Source organism: Trichomycterus rosablanca, chromosome 4 (assembly GCF_030014385.1).
Source record: "Trichomycterus rosablanca isolate fTriRos1 chromosome 4, fTriRos1.hap1, whole genome shotgun sequence".
NCBI lineage: Eukaryota > Metazoa > Chordata > Actinopteri > Siluriformes > Trichomycteridae > Trichomycterus > Trichomycterus rosablanca.
In genome coordinates, this window is record NC_085991.1 from 10374590 (window position 1) to 10391390 (window position 16801).

Here is a 16801-nt window from a genome sequence, read left to right on the forward strand (position 1 = left end):
TCCATTTATTAAAGATAAAACTTCAATTCAAAACTTGTCACCCATGTAAAACTGGTTGTCACCCTTTGCAGTACCAACTGCAATCAAATGTTTATAAGAACTTGCATCTTCTTAGTCAGTCTTTTACAGTAATCAGTAATTGTATACCCTCAACATTTATTTCTATGTAGGTTTAGCTTATTACATGACCAGATAAAGAAGGACTACAGAGTAGGTGAACCTAAAGCCAAAGACAAAGCATGTAATACTCAGTCTGTGATCTGTATACACTGGTTTTTGTACAGCACAGTGGAGTTTCCTGTTACTGTGGGCTGCATGGCACAGTAGTACAGAGCAGAATCTGATACTGCAGCAGAGGAGATCTTCAGATTCACAAGGTTTTCTGATCCATTAATTGTTGCTGATAAGCCATGAATGCTAGATGGTTTGAAGGTCTCACTTTTAAAGATAGAAACTATAAACTCTGGTGTAGATCCAGGATACTGACGATACCACTGCAGATTAGTTACACTCTCATATTTACAAGAGAGAACAATGCTGTGACCCACTGCTGCATTTAATGTATCATTCAGTGGTTTTATTGACTGTGCCAAACTCTTCCCTGCAAATGAGATAAATATGTTTTATGTGATGGAATAAATAAATACAGTCATACAGTAAAACTAAAACACATTGTGTACTGTGACTGCATAAAATAATGAGATGTACTTACATTGTATAGTTGAGAAGATAACAAGAGAACACAGGAACATCATGTTTGTATTGTGAGAAGTGAATAAAGGACGGGGTGATTCTGCTTCTTTACAGTTCTATACAAACTCCTCCTTGAATTGAGTGGGGAATGAAAGCAGAGCTTTACATTAATCAGTCACAGCCATACTGAATATTTTAATCAAATACACTATATTTAATTCACATAGATAAAAAAAACATTCTAAGTAATTACATGTTATATGTGCTGTAAATGGAAGCCATTAATTTGTCAACTAATTATATTTTCTCAATTGTTCCTGTAATTAAGTAGCAGGTCCTGATGCATTTGCTCATCAGTTTTAGATCTGAGGAACCTTACAGAGCAGGTTTATTTTTTACTTGCTCTCTTACTCACCCTGCTTTATACACATTGCCATGGTGCCACCAATTACATGAAATTATTTTGACAGTACCCCTCCCCCAAAACCAAACTTTCAACCCAGTGCAGGTGTCCACCTGGCCCATGCTGCCACCCTGCCAAGTGTCCTCTTATTTGAAAACCAAAATATCATCATCCTATATTAAATGGTATTTAATACACATTAAATTAAATGTTATTTCTCACTTAATGGAGGAATAAAAAAAGGCAAAGAAATCCAAGTAATGACATATTTGTGCTGCAGAATCACACAGTCCAGAGACTGCTATCATGCTTATGTTTGTCTGAACCATTTCCTCTCTTCAACCTCCTCAACAGTACAGTTTTGTCACTGTGTTAGGCAAAAGGTAGATGGCGTCTGCCATCATGTGTTTACTTTCCCTCCCTACATCTGTGTGCAAAATAAACAAATTGGTAACTGATAAGTTATGCCCAGTTGTTTCTGCCTGTAAAGTTTCTACAAGAAGAACTTTTTTGTATCTTTCTGTGTAACTCTAGACAGTTGTGTTTGTTAGACAGTTTCTGACGTGCTTAAATTAGCCCATCCAGCACCATCAACCCTGCCAGAGTCACAGTCAATCAGATAACTTTAATAACATCTCAGACAAGATGTTATTTTCACGTTGGATAAGAAGAGTAACTGAATCTCTTCACTGGCATGGCTGACTAAATTATTATATTAATCTAAAAGTGTTCCTAATATAATGGACAGTATACCTCATCTAATAAAGTGTATATATCTCTGTCAGAGCAGGAAGGCAAGCGTCGGGGCCTCGAGTGAGCTGCCCTTGGCAGTTCTCTCAGTGGTTTAGGACATACACTCATTCATACACACATACAACAGACAAACATATAAGCTACCTATCCAGCTCTCACCGCAGCCACCCAGTCTCCCACACTGGGATACACGCTGACGGTAAGCCTGGATACCACGGCTCCTCCCACTGACGCTACATAGCCCCCTCCCTAAAGGTCAACCGTCCCAGTGACCTACTCACCAGCGACCACTGGGTGGCTCCATGTCCGGACCTCACCCCATTACACTGCCAAGCCGCTGTTTCAACACCCCTGCTGCACCTGGCTTTCCATGCCCTCGCAACAACCCCGGGGCCAGCGCACTCAGACAGATCGGGCATATTGGCCCACCGAACCACCAGAGCCACTCAGACATCACAATCCCACTTCTGACACCAATGTGGCGCCGGCAAGCAGGAAGGCGAGCGTCGGGGCCTCGAGTGAGCTGCCCTTGGCAGTTCTCTCAGTGGTTTAGAACATATACTCATTCATACACACATACATTCATACAACAGACAAACATATAAGCTACCTATCCAGCTCTCACCGCAGCCACCCAGTCTCCCACACTGGGATACACGCTGACGGTAAGCCTGGATACCACGGCTCCTCCCACTGACGCTACAATACTATGTTATGTATTTTTGTTTCACATGATATTGATGGATTTCACATGATGCTGTAATTATACTTGCAAAGAATTCACTACATAAATACTCATTCAGTTTACCTACAGAGTTCAAATAATAACCTGTATAAACTTCATTAGATAAATGCTTTTAAAAATACAACTAATTATGTGTCATTCACTTCAACTCCCCGACCATGACCCTAATTATGATAAGAATCTGATGAATGAACGAGTTAAAGTACACATTTTAAGTGTATTTACAAGTGACTAGAGCTCACAATAATGCTAAACAGTTCAACATCATATCATCAGTTTGACTTACTAATTGAAGCAGATTTTAGTACCTTGTAAAAACATTCACTTCAACAACAAGCTGGTTTAAATCTTTTAATTTCTAAATGTCAGATAAAAAGGACTTTTAACTCTGTAGCATTGTTAGTCCCTTCCAACATTATTTGGCAGAGGAATAACATACATTTTGTCCTGTGACTGACATAACCATTACACATTTTCTTTTGAATGAGTGATGATACGCTGCAAATACATTATTGGTGTCAGTTACTTCAATGATAAATGTAGAGGATGTATTCAGTAAAATATCTCTGTAAGGCTTTCTGCTGCTTGCAAGCTCTTTCACTAAAACACAGAAGATATTTGTAGTAGAAGTTTCATCTCCTGATTTAAAAGCAACCAAACTCATGATTTTGCAGAAGGTTCCATCTTCTAACTGTACAGCTGGAACGATTATAAAATAGACCTGACAGAACTGTGGTTCCAAGAAATTGTTTAAAAGAAATCCTCTGTAACACAGATATACTCTGTTTTTGGGCAGCCTAAACCTCTTACATGACCTCTTTGTGTGGTTAGTGATATCTTGGAGGTTGTCAAACAGTTGCCTAACATTTACATTTGCATTGGCCATAATTTCCTCAGCTTTTCTGGATAAGCTTCTCCACCTGAGGAATCTCTTTACTAGCTGAGTAGGCACATGCGTTGTTCCATTAAATAACATAAGAAGAGTTCCATTAAATGATTCAAATGGAAATGTTGATGCTGCCCACAGTGGTCCTTAGTTTTGCATACTTTTTGCCAGGTGCATCAACAAATGAACATTAAAAGAAACATTAGCAGCACATATCACCATCCTGGAGAAGAATGTTCAGTGCAAAAACTAATAAAAATAGATTATTCCCATATTTCTTCTTCAAAATGTTGTCCAAGGCATTGCATACAAGAGCAAAAATGACCTCCATTCACTTGCTTTCAAATATTTTTGGTCATTGATTGACCTTGGTGCCTTTGTGACCTCAACTGGTGGTTTAATGGCAAATAGTTGCTTGTCTTTCTCATGGTGCTTACTGTCTAGAACGAGAGCTGCAAGCTGTCTAGTGGGTCCTAAGCAGACACTGTGTTGGTACTCCAGAACAAAACCTGTGATCATGTTACAATTCTTAAGTTCCATCAGAGGGGATGGGTCCTTCACACCCATTACTGGTTCAGCAGGTGTTGCCAACATTTATTGTTTAAACTCTTTCTCTGACCTACAAGGTGGTTCTGGTGTCTCCTAAGCATAAGGACAACCAGCAGTGTGGAGGCAGAAATCACAGCCAACAAACTTTACTTCTGTGTTCTTTGTTTTCAGAGTCTTTCTATTTAATTCCAGTTTGTTCCAGATCTTTAAACTCTGCCACAAGAGCATTCAGGAATGTGATCATATTTGGCTTACCCTCACAAAACCATAGACATGGGACACATACGGTATGTTAGCTTAACGATCTCTTGGCAAAAGTTCTATAATTTGGCACTGAATAGGTCTTATCTGATAATTATTACTTTCCAACACTGGAACTCCATCACAGTTCCAAATGATTTCAATGTCATCATCTTCCATCTTGCCACTTTGTTTTAGGTTTTTATAAACTGCTCCACAGTGTATGTACAAAATAATGCCTGTTGGACACTCTGTTTTATTTACATTTATCCACAATCTGGTTTGACAGACTATGTACAAGAAAATAAGAACCAGCTCTAAGATTTACAAAAAGAACAAATTGTTGGAGCTGTCTCCCTGGGTCCTATGTTACTTTCACATTTAATACAATAAAAATGTAGCAGATAGTTGTCAAACTGTCCGTAGGCTTTATCAAAAAGATACAGGGTAACTGGAAAGCCTGGAAAATGTTCATGAAAATGTCAAGAAGATGCTAAAGAGCTACACCAGGCAGGTTGTGTCTCAATACATACGACATGAGCAACAGCAGACTCTATCCTTTTGTGAGAGATGCACCAGGGTACACTGGGTCATCGCCATGTTGTATCTGTGATAGCAGACACATTGCTTACTTTCATACATCAAGAACTAAAATGATTTAAAGATCCATAAGCCTTAGATCCAAAAACCGATTTGTAGTCATGACGGGAAGAAGAGAAGTACACTGAGCACACAGGCCTGGGGCACATCTATTTTCAGGATCAGGATGGAGAAGGTAAGATGGATGAGCTTAACAGATTGTGGTGTGTTAGTAAGAAAGTCCAAAGTCCAGTTACAGAGTGAGAAACTGATGCCCAGATCTAAGAGCTTTTTAATAAGTTTGGAAGTTCTAACTGCTTCCAGTCTGTGTGCTGCAGCTGATGTTGTAGGGAGGTATCAGCCCTCTCGAGTCATATTTTAATACTCCTTACAATGGGTTTCAAACGACAGATGATGGGGGAGAAGAAATCCAGAAAAGTGGTCTAATTGTCAAATGTGGGGGAGAGGAATTAATGTTTATGCAACAGCAATCGGGGCAGTTGTAGCCTAGTGGTTAAGATACTGGTCCAGTAATTAGAAGGTTGCCGGTTCATGCCTCAGCACTGCCAGGTTACCACTGTTGGACCCTTGAGCAAGGCCCTTAACCCTCAATTGCTTAGTCTGTATACTGTCACAGTAATGTAAGTCGCTTTGGATAAAAGTGTCTGCTAAATGCCAAAAATGTAAATGTAAATGCAATGCTGGTGTACACACGATCACGGTTGGATCTGAGGATGTTTGGAATGTACTCCGTAAGCCATGCCTTGGGTTCAGGGGCGATTTAATGCTCGGGCTTACCTGGGCTTCAGCCCAGGAGCCCCGAATAATTGAGGGCCCCGAATTGGCTGTTTTATTTTTTATTTATTTTGTAAGTTATTTTGGTTAATAAGAATTTTGTAAATCATTTACACATTATTCATATTTCTGACTGTTGATTGGCCAGATAAACCCTAACGAGCTGCTGTAATTCTGATTGGTGGTTTCAGTTAAGCAATGTGAACGTTACAGCTAGCGCGTTATCAAAATGTCTGAGCTTAAAAAGTACGAGAGTGTGGCGCAAAAAAGGGAAGCCCAAAAAGAAAAATAAGCACAAGAACAGGAGTTGATGAAAAAAAATCCCCAAAATAACGGGATTTTTTAATTCACCATCAAATTCTGAGCATTCAAGCTCAGTTAACCAGCCTGTGAGGCCCACTAGCCAAGATGTAGTAAGTCGAACGGAGGCTAGCACAGAGGAGCCAAAAGAGCTGGCTTGTGAGACCGAGGATGGGACTAGCACCTCAATACAGATGCCTCTGTCAACCAGAACCAGGCTTACGTCCACTACATCTCCTGTTATCATGGCAGCAGAAGACAGCATTGCCTTGGTGCTGCCAACTGCTGAGCAGCCCAGCAGCAGTGCAGACGTTAGCGCTGATGATGAGCCTTACAGCACAGATCCAGGTCGATGGCTGAGTAAGGGAGACAACAGTGTTCGTGCTTACTGGGCCAAAAAAGGGCCAGAATCTTGTCAGAACAGAGATGCTGATTTCTCTGTTTCCGAGCGTCAATATAAGCATCAAAGAAGCATCAAAGATTTTTTTCTACAATTTTCTTCAGTCGCAAATTAAGCAACGGTGAATGTCAACCCAGAGAGTGGCTGTGTTCTCTCCCTCTGAAGGGAGAGTTTTTTGTTTTGCGCGCAAGATTTTTGGGGAAACGACTGGACGTTCAAACCCATTTTGTCAAGGTTACAGTGACTGGAAGCATGCAAATGTACACATATCTGAGCACAAGGGCTGTAAAATTCACAGGAAAGCTATGCTTGCCTACATCAACCAGACCGCAGATCATGGAACTATTGATGCCCAGCTCAAATAACAGTATGAGGATGAGTGCGAGTATTGGACTCAGGTTTTGCAGAGGGTTGTTGCAGTAATTAAGTTTCTTCCAGAACGTTGACTGCCATTAAGAGGGCACACTCAAATGTTTGGGCAGCTTGATAATGGAAATTACTTGGGTATTCTTGAGTTAATTAGCCAGTTTGATCCTTTTTTGAAAGCACACATAGACAAATATGGAAATGCCAGAAAAGGAACAACCTCCTACCTCTCTGGAACGAGTGTGAGGAATTTATACAGCTAATGGGACAAAAAGTGCTCTGTGAAATCATAAGCCATGTGAAAATGTCAAAGTACTTCTCAATTAGTGTCGACTCCACGCCAGATGTAACACGGGTAGACCAGCTTACATTTATACTGAGGTATGTTTCTCCAGAGGGCTGCATTGAAGGGCGTTTCCTGAAATTTTTGCCTATTATTAGCCATACTGGAGAAGAACTGCGTAATACAGTCGTAAGTACTTTACAGAAGATGGGCATTGATATTAACAACTGCAGAGGTCAGTGTTATGACAACGCCAGTAATATGTCAGGCACATATAAAGGTCTGCAGTCGCGCATGAAAGAGATTAACCCTTTGGCCGAGTGGATACCATGCGCAGCTCACAGTCTAAATTTGGTGGGAGCAAAGAGTTTTAACTGCTGCCAGGAGACAGAAGAGTTTTTTAGTTTTGTCCAGTTGCTCTTTAATTTTTTAAATGTAAAGTCTTCTTCGCGGTGGCAAACTCTCATCGCAGGACTACAACCTAATGAGAACAGACGAATCGAAGCGCTCAAAACACTTTCTGACACAAGATGGTCGGCGCACTCAAACGCAATCAAAGCCATAGCAATATTCAGCAGATGCTAGGGAGTTTAGCTAATGATAAGCACCAGCATTTAACTACACGGAACGAGGCCAGGGCACTACTGAGGAAAATGGACAAACTTGAAATTGCATTCCTTTGTAACCTGTGGAATTCAATACTTTTGCGATTTCACAGGGTGAGCACTGCACTTCAAGCAGCTGAACCTGATCTATGCAACGCCGTGAGCTTAGTGTGTTCGCTGAGAGACTACGTGTCTAGCCTCCACAATTTAATAACTTTGAGATGGCAGCAAAAAGTATGTCTCCAACAGTATCAGATGTTTACAAAGCAGATACACAACGAGTGAGGAAAAGAAAAAAAACAGCCAGACGAGTCATCTCAACCAGAAAGTCAGTTGTCAGGCCGCACAAGGTTTTCCACTGCTGTATTCACTGTTTTGATCGAAAGACTAGTGTCAGAGTTGGACAGAAGATGTTGTGCATACCAGGATATACAGGGAAACTTTGGTTTCCCTGGAAGAATTACGCTCGTCTGCAATAAACCTTCAAAATAAATATCATGTGGACCTGGAGGAAGAGTTTGTGGAAGAAGCCAATCAACTGAACTCCTCAAACTCATAAGGCAAAGGAAACTTCATTTTGTTTTCCCTAATGTTGACATTGCGCTACGCCTATACTCCACTCTGCCAGTCACAAATGCCAGCGGGGAGCAGTCTTTTTTTAAACTTGCAATAGTTAAAAATAAACTGCGATCTGCTATGCACCAAGAAAGAGTGAGCCACTTGACTCTGATGTCTATCGAGAGTGACATTTTGAGAAATCTGGATTTAAAGGACATTATTAGTGACTTTTCATTCCAGAAAAGTAGACGAAAAGACTTCTAAAGGTAGGCTCAGATGTTTTTTATTTTTCATGTTAGAACTGCACTGTTCAGTCTTGTTGTCGCGTGTGTTGTGAAATGATGAGACTGTAGACCTGGGTACTCTTCCTGATTCCATATTTACATCCTTATTATTTTATTGAATCTGCATTTAATGTTTTGACCTGTTGATTGTTGTCTCTGTGCTATCGCTTTGTTTTCTGTCCTTACTATGGTTTGGGTAACATGGCTATATTAGTTCGGAAGGAACTCTGTTGTCTTGCATTGTGTACTGATTTTATAAAAACTATACATGGGGGCCCACAAACAGCCGTAGCCCCTGGGCCCACAGGCAGGTTAAATCGCCTCTGCTTGGGTTAGGATCATAATGTTGTAAAGGATAATAATGTAAGTTAAGGTTGCATAGGTTTCCTGATAAAATCCGGGTGGATCCCTTCTGTAATCCCCTGCTCTTTCACTAAAGAATGTTGACTTATCAAAATGTCTCTTCAAAATGTATCACAGTGTGCAATTAGAAATCAAAGGTGGCATTAAATTGGTAAACATGTAAAGTCTGTCTAATTACATGGGGTTACAAAGGTACTTTATGATAACAGCACAAAGCTTTCAAATGCTTTCTAGTCCTGACAGTTGACCAATTAAAAGAAATTTTTACTATTTGGAGCCTTTAAATATTTTTCATGTTTTAACTCTTTAAAAAGAGGTTATAACCAGTCTATGTACTGATACTGGAGGTTTTGATAGTTTTGTAATGCAAGCACCGACCACACTTACCAGCTCAACCAGATAACATAGTTTTGAAGGTCAGTCATGCAGATCAAAGTAACACAAAGACTCTTGTTCCTGCTGGTTCGTTGGTCTAGGGGTATGATTCTCGCTTCGGGTGTGAGAAGTCCCAGACGAGCCCTCACTTAGTGGAATGCCTTGTTTATATATACAAAAAACTTATCATAGGTCCTGTTAAAATCTAATGATTAAACAATAATGCCACATGCTGATACACTGGTAGAAATTCAAAGGATTGAAAATGTTTACAAAATCCAAACAGCAAGGAGCATGAAGTCAACACGACAAGATAAAATATCATGGTAATGTAAATGTTACAAAATCTCTTGTATAACTAACCGATTAAAGACAGCGTCACAACGTTTGTATTGTACAGTTTGGGTGGATAAACATGATACATAACGTAAACAGTGTGAAGCATAAAGTCAGTGGGACTGCACACAGCTCCTGTCAAATGCTTCCAAGTCTTTTAATTTGACAAAGCGAGCCTTTAATGACACCTCATGCTTAAACTGTTAGAAATGCTTTAATGAAGCTCTGCATTGAATTTTGTTTTGTCATGAATACACTTCCCAGTGCAACCAGTCAACATGGTTTTGAACCTAAGCCACGGAGGTCAAAGAAATGTCCTGGCATCTGTCGAGGCTGGCTCGTTGGTCTAGGGATATGATTCTCGCTTAGGGTGTGAGAGGTCCCGGGTTCAAATCCCGGACGAGCCCTTGTTTACCCACGTCCTATTTCATAGTTCTGTGAACATTGTTAATTGTTAGACAAGATCTGTTTTATTTTTTTGATTTGTATTTAAAACAACACAAATTGAACCAACTGATTAATGACATGTAAATTAAAGTTGATTTAATTATTTTAAAAATGTTGACCTAAAGAATTTTAACTTTAGTTATTTGGTTACTGTAATATTTGGGTAAATTGAAAGGACTTTTAGTCGTAGTAGGATGGTTTTTCCTGGATTTGTGATTCTTGCGAAAATTTCGGGAGGTGTCTTGTTAAAATCCAAGTCTTTACAGTTGACTCATTAAAACCAGTCTTTACTATTTCGAGTATTTAACCCTCTACAGCACAGCGTTGCCCTCAGGCAACAGAAAGTTTTCTTAAGCTCCATGTCCAGTGCCTGTTTTTTTAAATTATTGCAACCAACCAGAATGGTCAAAAAAATATCAAAAAACAATCTTATAAAGTTTGAGATTCACCATCAAGCATCATTTTAAGGTGGGACTGCCTTTTCTGACACATGGTCACAGAAGCACATGGTATCAGAAAAACATGAGATTTTTTGCTTTATTAATCTCATTTAAAATAACTTGGACTGTAAATAAAAAATATGTGCATGTGTGTGAAGGTGTAAAGAAGTCTTCTGTTATGAAGTTTTTTTTTTTTTTGCATGTTTAGAAATTAGTTTTTTCTTGTCGTTGCCTCAGGGCAACATTGTGCATTAAGGGGTACTTTTCAAGGATGTTTTTGCTGACTATGTTTTAGGATGTTATCATGTATTATCACATGTATTTGTGTACAGTATAAGCTCCAAATTCAAATGTGTTTTCTTCTCATTTAAATTAACTTTTTTCATGCTTTTTGATAAAAAATGGACATAAACGTGTTTTATGGAAGACAGGATCGCCATGTTAGGCCAATGCCATCTGATAGTGAAGACAGTGAGATAGACAGCAATGACAATGAGGAGGAGTGGAGTGTAGAAAAAGGTTTGAGCAATAATGAAAATATAGGGTTTTAATTTCGTACAGCAGACAACATACAAAAGGAAGTTGAGGAATATTGGAGCAACATCAAGCTGTGGCATTAATTGTTTTATTATTGTGTTTTTGTTGGTATTGGAAATATACTCTAGACACCAGTGAGGAAGAGAACAAAGAAGACAATTTGTCAGAAGATGACAGTAGTTTTTCCTAAATCCCTTGATGGAAAACACACCTTTGCCTCTACAGTACTCCCTGAATGGCTACACATTTCTCCATCAGCCAGTGAAATGTTGGCATGTATACAGATAGAATTGTGCTAACAATGGCATAATAAGAAGTGACCTCATGTATCTTTATGCCTTTAAGTCCCAATTTGCACATAGTTTGTGCAATTACAAATAAGGTGTCAGGAAGAGAGAGCGACCCAGTGGTGGGATTTCCCAACAGTATTAGGAGAAGAGGGAGAAGCAGTGGCCCACAGCACCTATCCCTAACCAACATATCAGACTGGACAATATCTTACACTGGCCAATAATGTGTGACAATAAATAAAGATGCAGGGTTCCTGGGTTCACAAGAATGCCCAAAATGATATGCAAAAAGTGTAACGTACCACATCACAGCAGAGAAGAACTTCACTCTTAGTGCATGACACAACACACTACATAATACAAACCTATAAGATTCCTTTATTGATCCCCATGGGGGAAATTCGAGAAATACCCATGTACAAAAAAATACACGTTTCTAGTGCTTCTTTCTTTCCTTTTTAATTGTTTGTTGAGATTTTTAAAAAGATTTTCTGATTTAGTACTGCACTCTGAGTAGTTAATTATGATCTGTTTATTCATCATTTTCTCTGAGAATCTGTACCATTGTTGCACAACGTTGCCCTTAGGCAACAAAAAAATATTTTTTGATGGGGGGGTCAATAAAATAAAAATATATATTTTATCAATAAAATGTCCCAAAATAAACCTAGAAATAATGTGGAATAATTTTTTTCATGTAGCACCAAAATGCGTGCTGTAGAGGGTTAAATATGTTTCATGTTTTAACTCTAAATATTTTTAATCATTCCATGTCTTGAGTTTTGTCATGCAAGCACTGAATTCACTTCCTAGCTCAACCAGACAAAAGAGTTTTAACAGTCAGTCATGCAGCTTTGGTCTAGGTGTATGATTCTTGCTTTGGGTGTAAGAGTTGGTGTTGTAAAAAACGTATCAGCAGAGGTGGCAGAAGTACACAAGTTCCTTACTTAAGTAAAAGTACTAGTAATCTGGTAGAATAATTACAGTAAGTAAAAGTTGAGGTATAAATAAAAATTTTTACTCAAGTAGAAGTATAAAAGTACATCACCGTAAATGTACTTCAAGTAAAAAAGTAAAAGGAATCACACAAGCACCATCACACAAAAGCAGCTTAGGTTTTACACTTTAAGTTTTACACTTTTTACTTAAGTCCACTCAGTCAAACAACATCTAAGAAGACCCAGAACGTCTTATTTAGTTTCAGAAGTAGCTGGTTCTCAAAGTTCTTAAAATAAATAAATAAATTGTTAGGGTGCCTGCGACGGCTGGTGAAAATACCATCAGCTCCCAGCGTCGCAGGCGTTACAGAACAACAAAGAGCTTGGCCTCAAATAGCAGGCCAGCTCGTTAGGGGCGAACGACCTGCACCTGCGATCTCCCTATTTAAGGGGGCGTCGCCAGGTTGCAGGCGACGCACCTTTATCTTTTGTTTCCACTCAATGACTGCACAAGTCGCTTCTTTTATAGGGACAGTTTCGGTTCCCCGGGCGCTAAATAGGGCGGTCGGGTGTGTAAGTCGTAAGACTGAGGTATTGTAGGGTTTTGGTTCTATTTTTAGGGAAAGATTGGTGCGACTTCGTGCAGCCCTCGCGCTGCCGTTTGTTTACGGCGTTTTGCATTACAGCCCCTTCTGTGCGGTTAGCTTGTGGCTAATGGTAGCCCCGCAACCGCTTTTTCACAAGCCTTTTATAGCCTGAACTTTCAGGTGGGTTCAACACTGCCGGGTTGGCCGTGTGGACTAAGCCATAGCGTCATCCACTTTTACAGTCCCGGTTCGAATCCACGCTACAGTTAGCGTCCTCCCTTTTTCTAACTTCCGATCGGTTTCTTCCCAGCGGCATTAACTTACCGCTGGTGACAAAACCGGTTCGGCTGTAGTCCCAGTTCCTGATTAATTTCACTTTAGCGATCCCGGAAGATTATCCTGGGATCTGTCGCCCTCAGCGCTTCTTTTAAGCACGAGGGCTCCTTTGTTTACTCGCTGTGAAATAGCGCAGCGAGCAGCGCGAACGCCTCTCACTCAGGCGATCCAGGTTCGCGCCTCGCGCTTTTGCTTTCGTTTTTCCATTATTCTTTTTTCTCTTTTTCAGTTGCCTGCGACGCCAGCGGCTTCACTCGGGAATTCTGCCCGAGTTGTTTTCTGTGCCTGTTTTTGTGTTTTGATTATTATTTATTGTTAAATAAAAGAACACCTTTCTCCGCATCTTTGGGTCCCTAGTCTCTCTCATTATAACATAAATAAATAAATAAAATTTAAAATTAATTTGTGGTTCACTTTCGTAAATGGTAAGCAGTTCTTGCTTTTGATGTAGATGAGAGCAGAAAATGTTACTTCACAGAGCCAAGCAGAGGCAAAAGTACATCAATTACTAAGTTTGTTAGTTCAGGATTCTCTGCTTTGACTGAGAGAAAACTTTTAGCTCCACAGGCAGAATGAGTCTGACTCGGTTACCGCTCTGTGGTAATAGCAGTTTAATTAAGCCTGAGCTTTTTAAGGTAAGCAAGTCACTCAAAATGTTCCAGTAGCTGATATTTATTTGAACCCACATCATTCATTAATAACAGTAAACACTGAGAGACGTCTGAAAAAAGAAACTTATGATTTGCTTCATATGAATCAACTCACTTATATTGATACTGTGAACAGAGCATCTCCCACTATACACCTCTCTTAAAGACCGATTTATCTTCACTGTTAGCCCTATTTTTAAGGTTTTTTTCAGACTGAACTGGATAACACGACCCCTGGACAGGCACTCATGCCCCTAGCTTTACATCCACAGGATTCCGATTTGCACTTCATTAGGTGTCTGAACAGAACTGCCTGATTAAAAAATACATGAATAAATAGATAAAGAGATCAAATAAACCAATAAAAACATTTATTTAGTTCAAACTAAAGTAACAAGCCTGTTTTAAAAATGTACAAAGTGTAAAAAGTACAGATTTTTCTTTTGAAATGTAGTGAGTACAAGTAAAAAGTATTAAGTGACAGAAATACTCAAGTAAAGTACAGTTACCTAAAAAAACTAATAAAGTACAGTAACAGTACTTGTACTTTGTTACTTACCACATCTGTCCGCCAGCAAGGAACACAGTAGTCTTTGCTGAAAATTTAGATGGTTGCACCCCTGCCTGCCTCAACTGTTCTTCTAACTTTTTTTTCTTATGTTTTGCCTTTCTTAAGTATGTGACCATGAGGTTGGCAGAGGTGAACTTTGCAGAAGATGGACTGGCTGCTATAAATTGGATTTAAAGTTGTTATTAATGTAAAAGTGTATGTTGCTCCGCTATTAAATGTTATAGGTAAAAATGTGATGTTATGGGGGTGCATCTGTACCCATAACATTAAGCTTTCATACCACCCATTGTGTGGTTACCACTAATGCAAAGGTGTATAATGAGATTGTAGAGAGACATTTGCTGCCATCAAGGTGGCATCATTTACCAGCAGGTTCATGGTTATTTCAGTAAGACAATCCCAGGCCTCATTCTGCATGTGCTACAACAGTGTAGGTTTGTAGACTCTGAGTGCTTGTGTTTGACTGGCCTGCTTTTATTCCAGATGAAGCTTTTATATCAAGCAAGAATAAACAAAAAATCAATTTGCAAAACTGCAACAATTACTATTTTCATTTTCCAAATTATTATAAAGTATAATAAAGTGTATACATGTATAAAGTGTGTCCCATTTTTTAAATGCAGACAAATTTGTTATACTTATAAAATGCTATAAAATTGGTCAGTAAAAACATCTTTGTATTTAATATAAATAATGTAGCTTTATAAGTTTGTCGTGAATGTAAAAAAATGTGAGTGACATGTGATACTCAGTCTGTGATCTGTATACACTGGTTTTTGTACAACATTGTGGAGTTTCCTGTTACTGTGGGCGTCATAGCACAGTAGTACAGAGCAGAATCTGATACTGCAGCAGAGTTGATCTCCAGATTCACAAGGTTTTTTGTTCCATCAACTGTAGCTGATAAACTAGGAATGTTAGATGGTTGGAAGGTTTCACTTTTGAGGATAGAAACAATAAACTCTGGTGTAGATCCAGGATACTGACGATACCACTGCAGATAATTTGCACTCTTATATTCACAAGAGAGAACAATGCTGTGACCCACTGCTGCATTTAATGTATCATTCAGTGGTTTTATTGACTGTGCCAAACTCTTCCCTGCAAATCAGATAAATATGTTATATGTGATGTAATAAATAAATACAGTCATACAGTAAAACGAAAACACATTGTGTACTGTGACAGCATAAAAAATAATGTACTTACATTGTATAGATAAGAAGAGAAGAAGATAATACAGGAACATCATGTTTGTATTGTGAGAAGTGAAGGAAGGACGGGGTGATTGTGCTTCTTTACAGTTCTATACAAACTCCTCCTTTTTCAGTTGATTTGAGTGGGGGAATAAAAGCGAATCCTGATGCATTTTCTCATCATTTTTAGATCTGAGGCACCTTATAGAGCAGGTTTATTTTTTACTTGCTTACCTACTCACTCCTTTATTTACAAGTCACTGATACTGTAGAGTTTTTATGTGCACTGATGCATTTTCTCTCATTCATTTTTAATCTGTATCGTTTTGTTAAATGCTGAAATAAAACACTATGCTGTGGTTTCTAAAGTGGTTGCTAGTGAGTTATACAGTGGGGCCAAAAAGTATTTAGTCAGCCACTGATTGTGCAAGTTCTCCTACTTAGAAAGATGAGAGAGGTCTGTAATTTTCATAATAGGTACACTTGAACTATGAGAGACAAAATGAGAAAAAAAAACCCGACCCAGCCACGTTCCATCTTCAATGCTCTCACTGATGGAAGGAGGTTTTGGCTTAAAATCTCATGATACATGGCCCCGTTCATTCTTCCCTTAACACGGATCAGTCGTCCTGTCCCCTTTGCAGAAAAACAGACCCAAAGATGTTTCAACCCCCATGCTTCACAGTAGGTATGGTGTTCTTGGGATGCAACTCAGCATTCTTCTTCCTCCAAACACGACGAGTTGAGTTTTTACCAAAAAGTTCCATTTTGGTTTCATCTGACCACATGATATTCTCCCAATCCTCTTCTGGATCATCCATATGCTCTCTGGCAAACTTCAGACGGGCCTGGACATGTACTGGCTTAAGCAGGGGGACACGCCTGGCACTGCAGGATTTGAGTCCCTCTCGGCGTAGTGTGTTACTGATGGTAGCCTTTGTTACTTTGGTCCCAGCTCTCTGCAGGTCATTCATCAGGTCCCTCCATGTAGTTCTGGGATTTTTGCTCACCGTTCTCATGATCATTTTGACCCCACGGGATGAGATCTTGACCTCAAGGGAGATTATCAATGGTCTTGTATGTCTTCCATTTTCTTACAATTGCTCCCACAGTTGATTTATTCACACCAACCTGCTTGCCTATTGTAGATTCACTCTTCCCAGCCTGGTGCAGGTCTACAATTTTCTTCCTGGTGTCCTTCGACAGCTCTTTGGTCTTGGCCATGGTTGAGTTTGGAGTCTGACTGTTTGAGGCTGTGGACAGGTGTCTTTTATACAGATAACGAGGTCAAACAGG

At 39.4% G+C, this 16801-nt stretch overlaps 1 protein-coding gene and 1 non-coding gene across 2 annotated transcripts in view; both read left to right on the plus strand.

Annotated features, from left to right (window-relative positions):
- The window catches only part of LOC134311254 (uncharacterized), a 34186-nt gene extending 20796 nt beyond the window's left edge, over positions 1 to 13390 (plus strand). The window contains exon 4 of the mRNA XM_062992852.1: positions 13318 to 13390. Coding sequence (XP_062848922.1) covers positions 13318 to 13390 — 73 coding nt within the window. The remainder of the gene's footprint in view (positions 1 to 13317) is intronic.
- Positions 9849 to 9920, plus strand: trnap-agg (transfer RNA proline (anticodon AGG)). Its single transcript has one exon. It is a non-coding gene; the product is annotated as a tRNA-Pro (tRNA).
- Positions 13391 to 16801: the final 3411 nt, after the last annotated feature.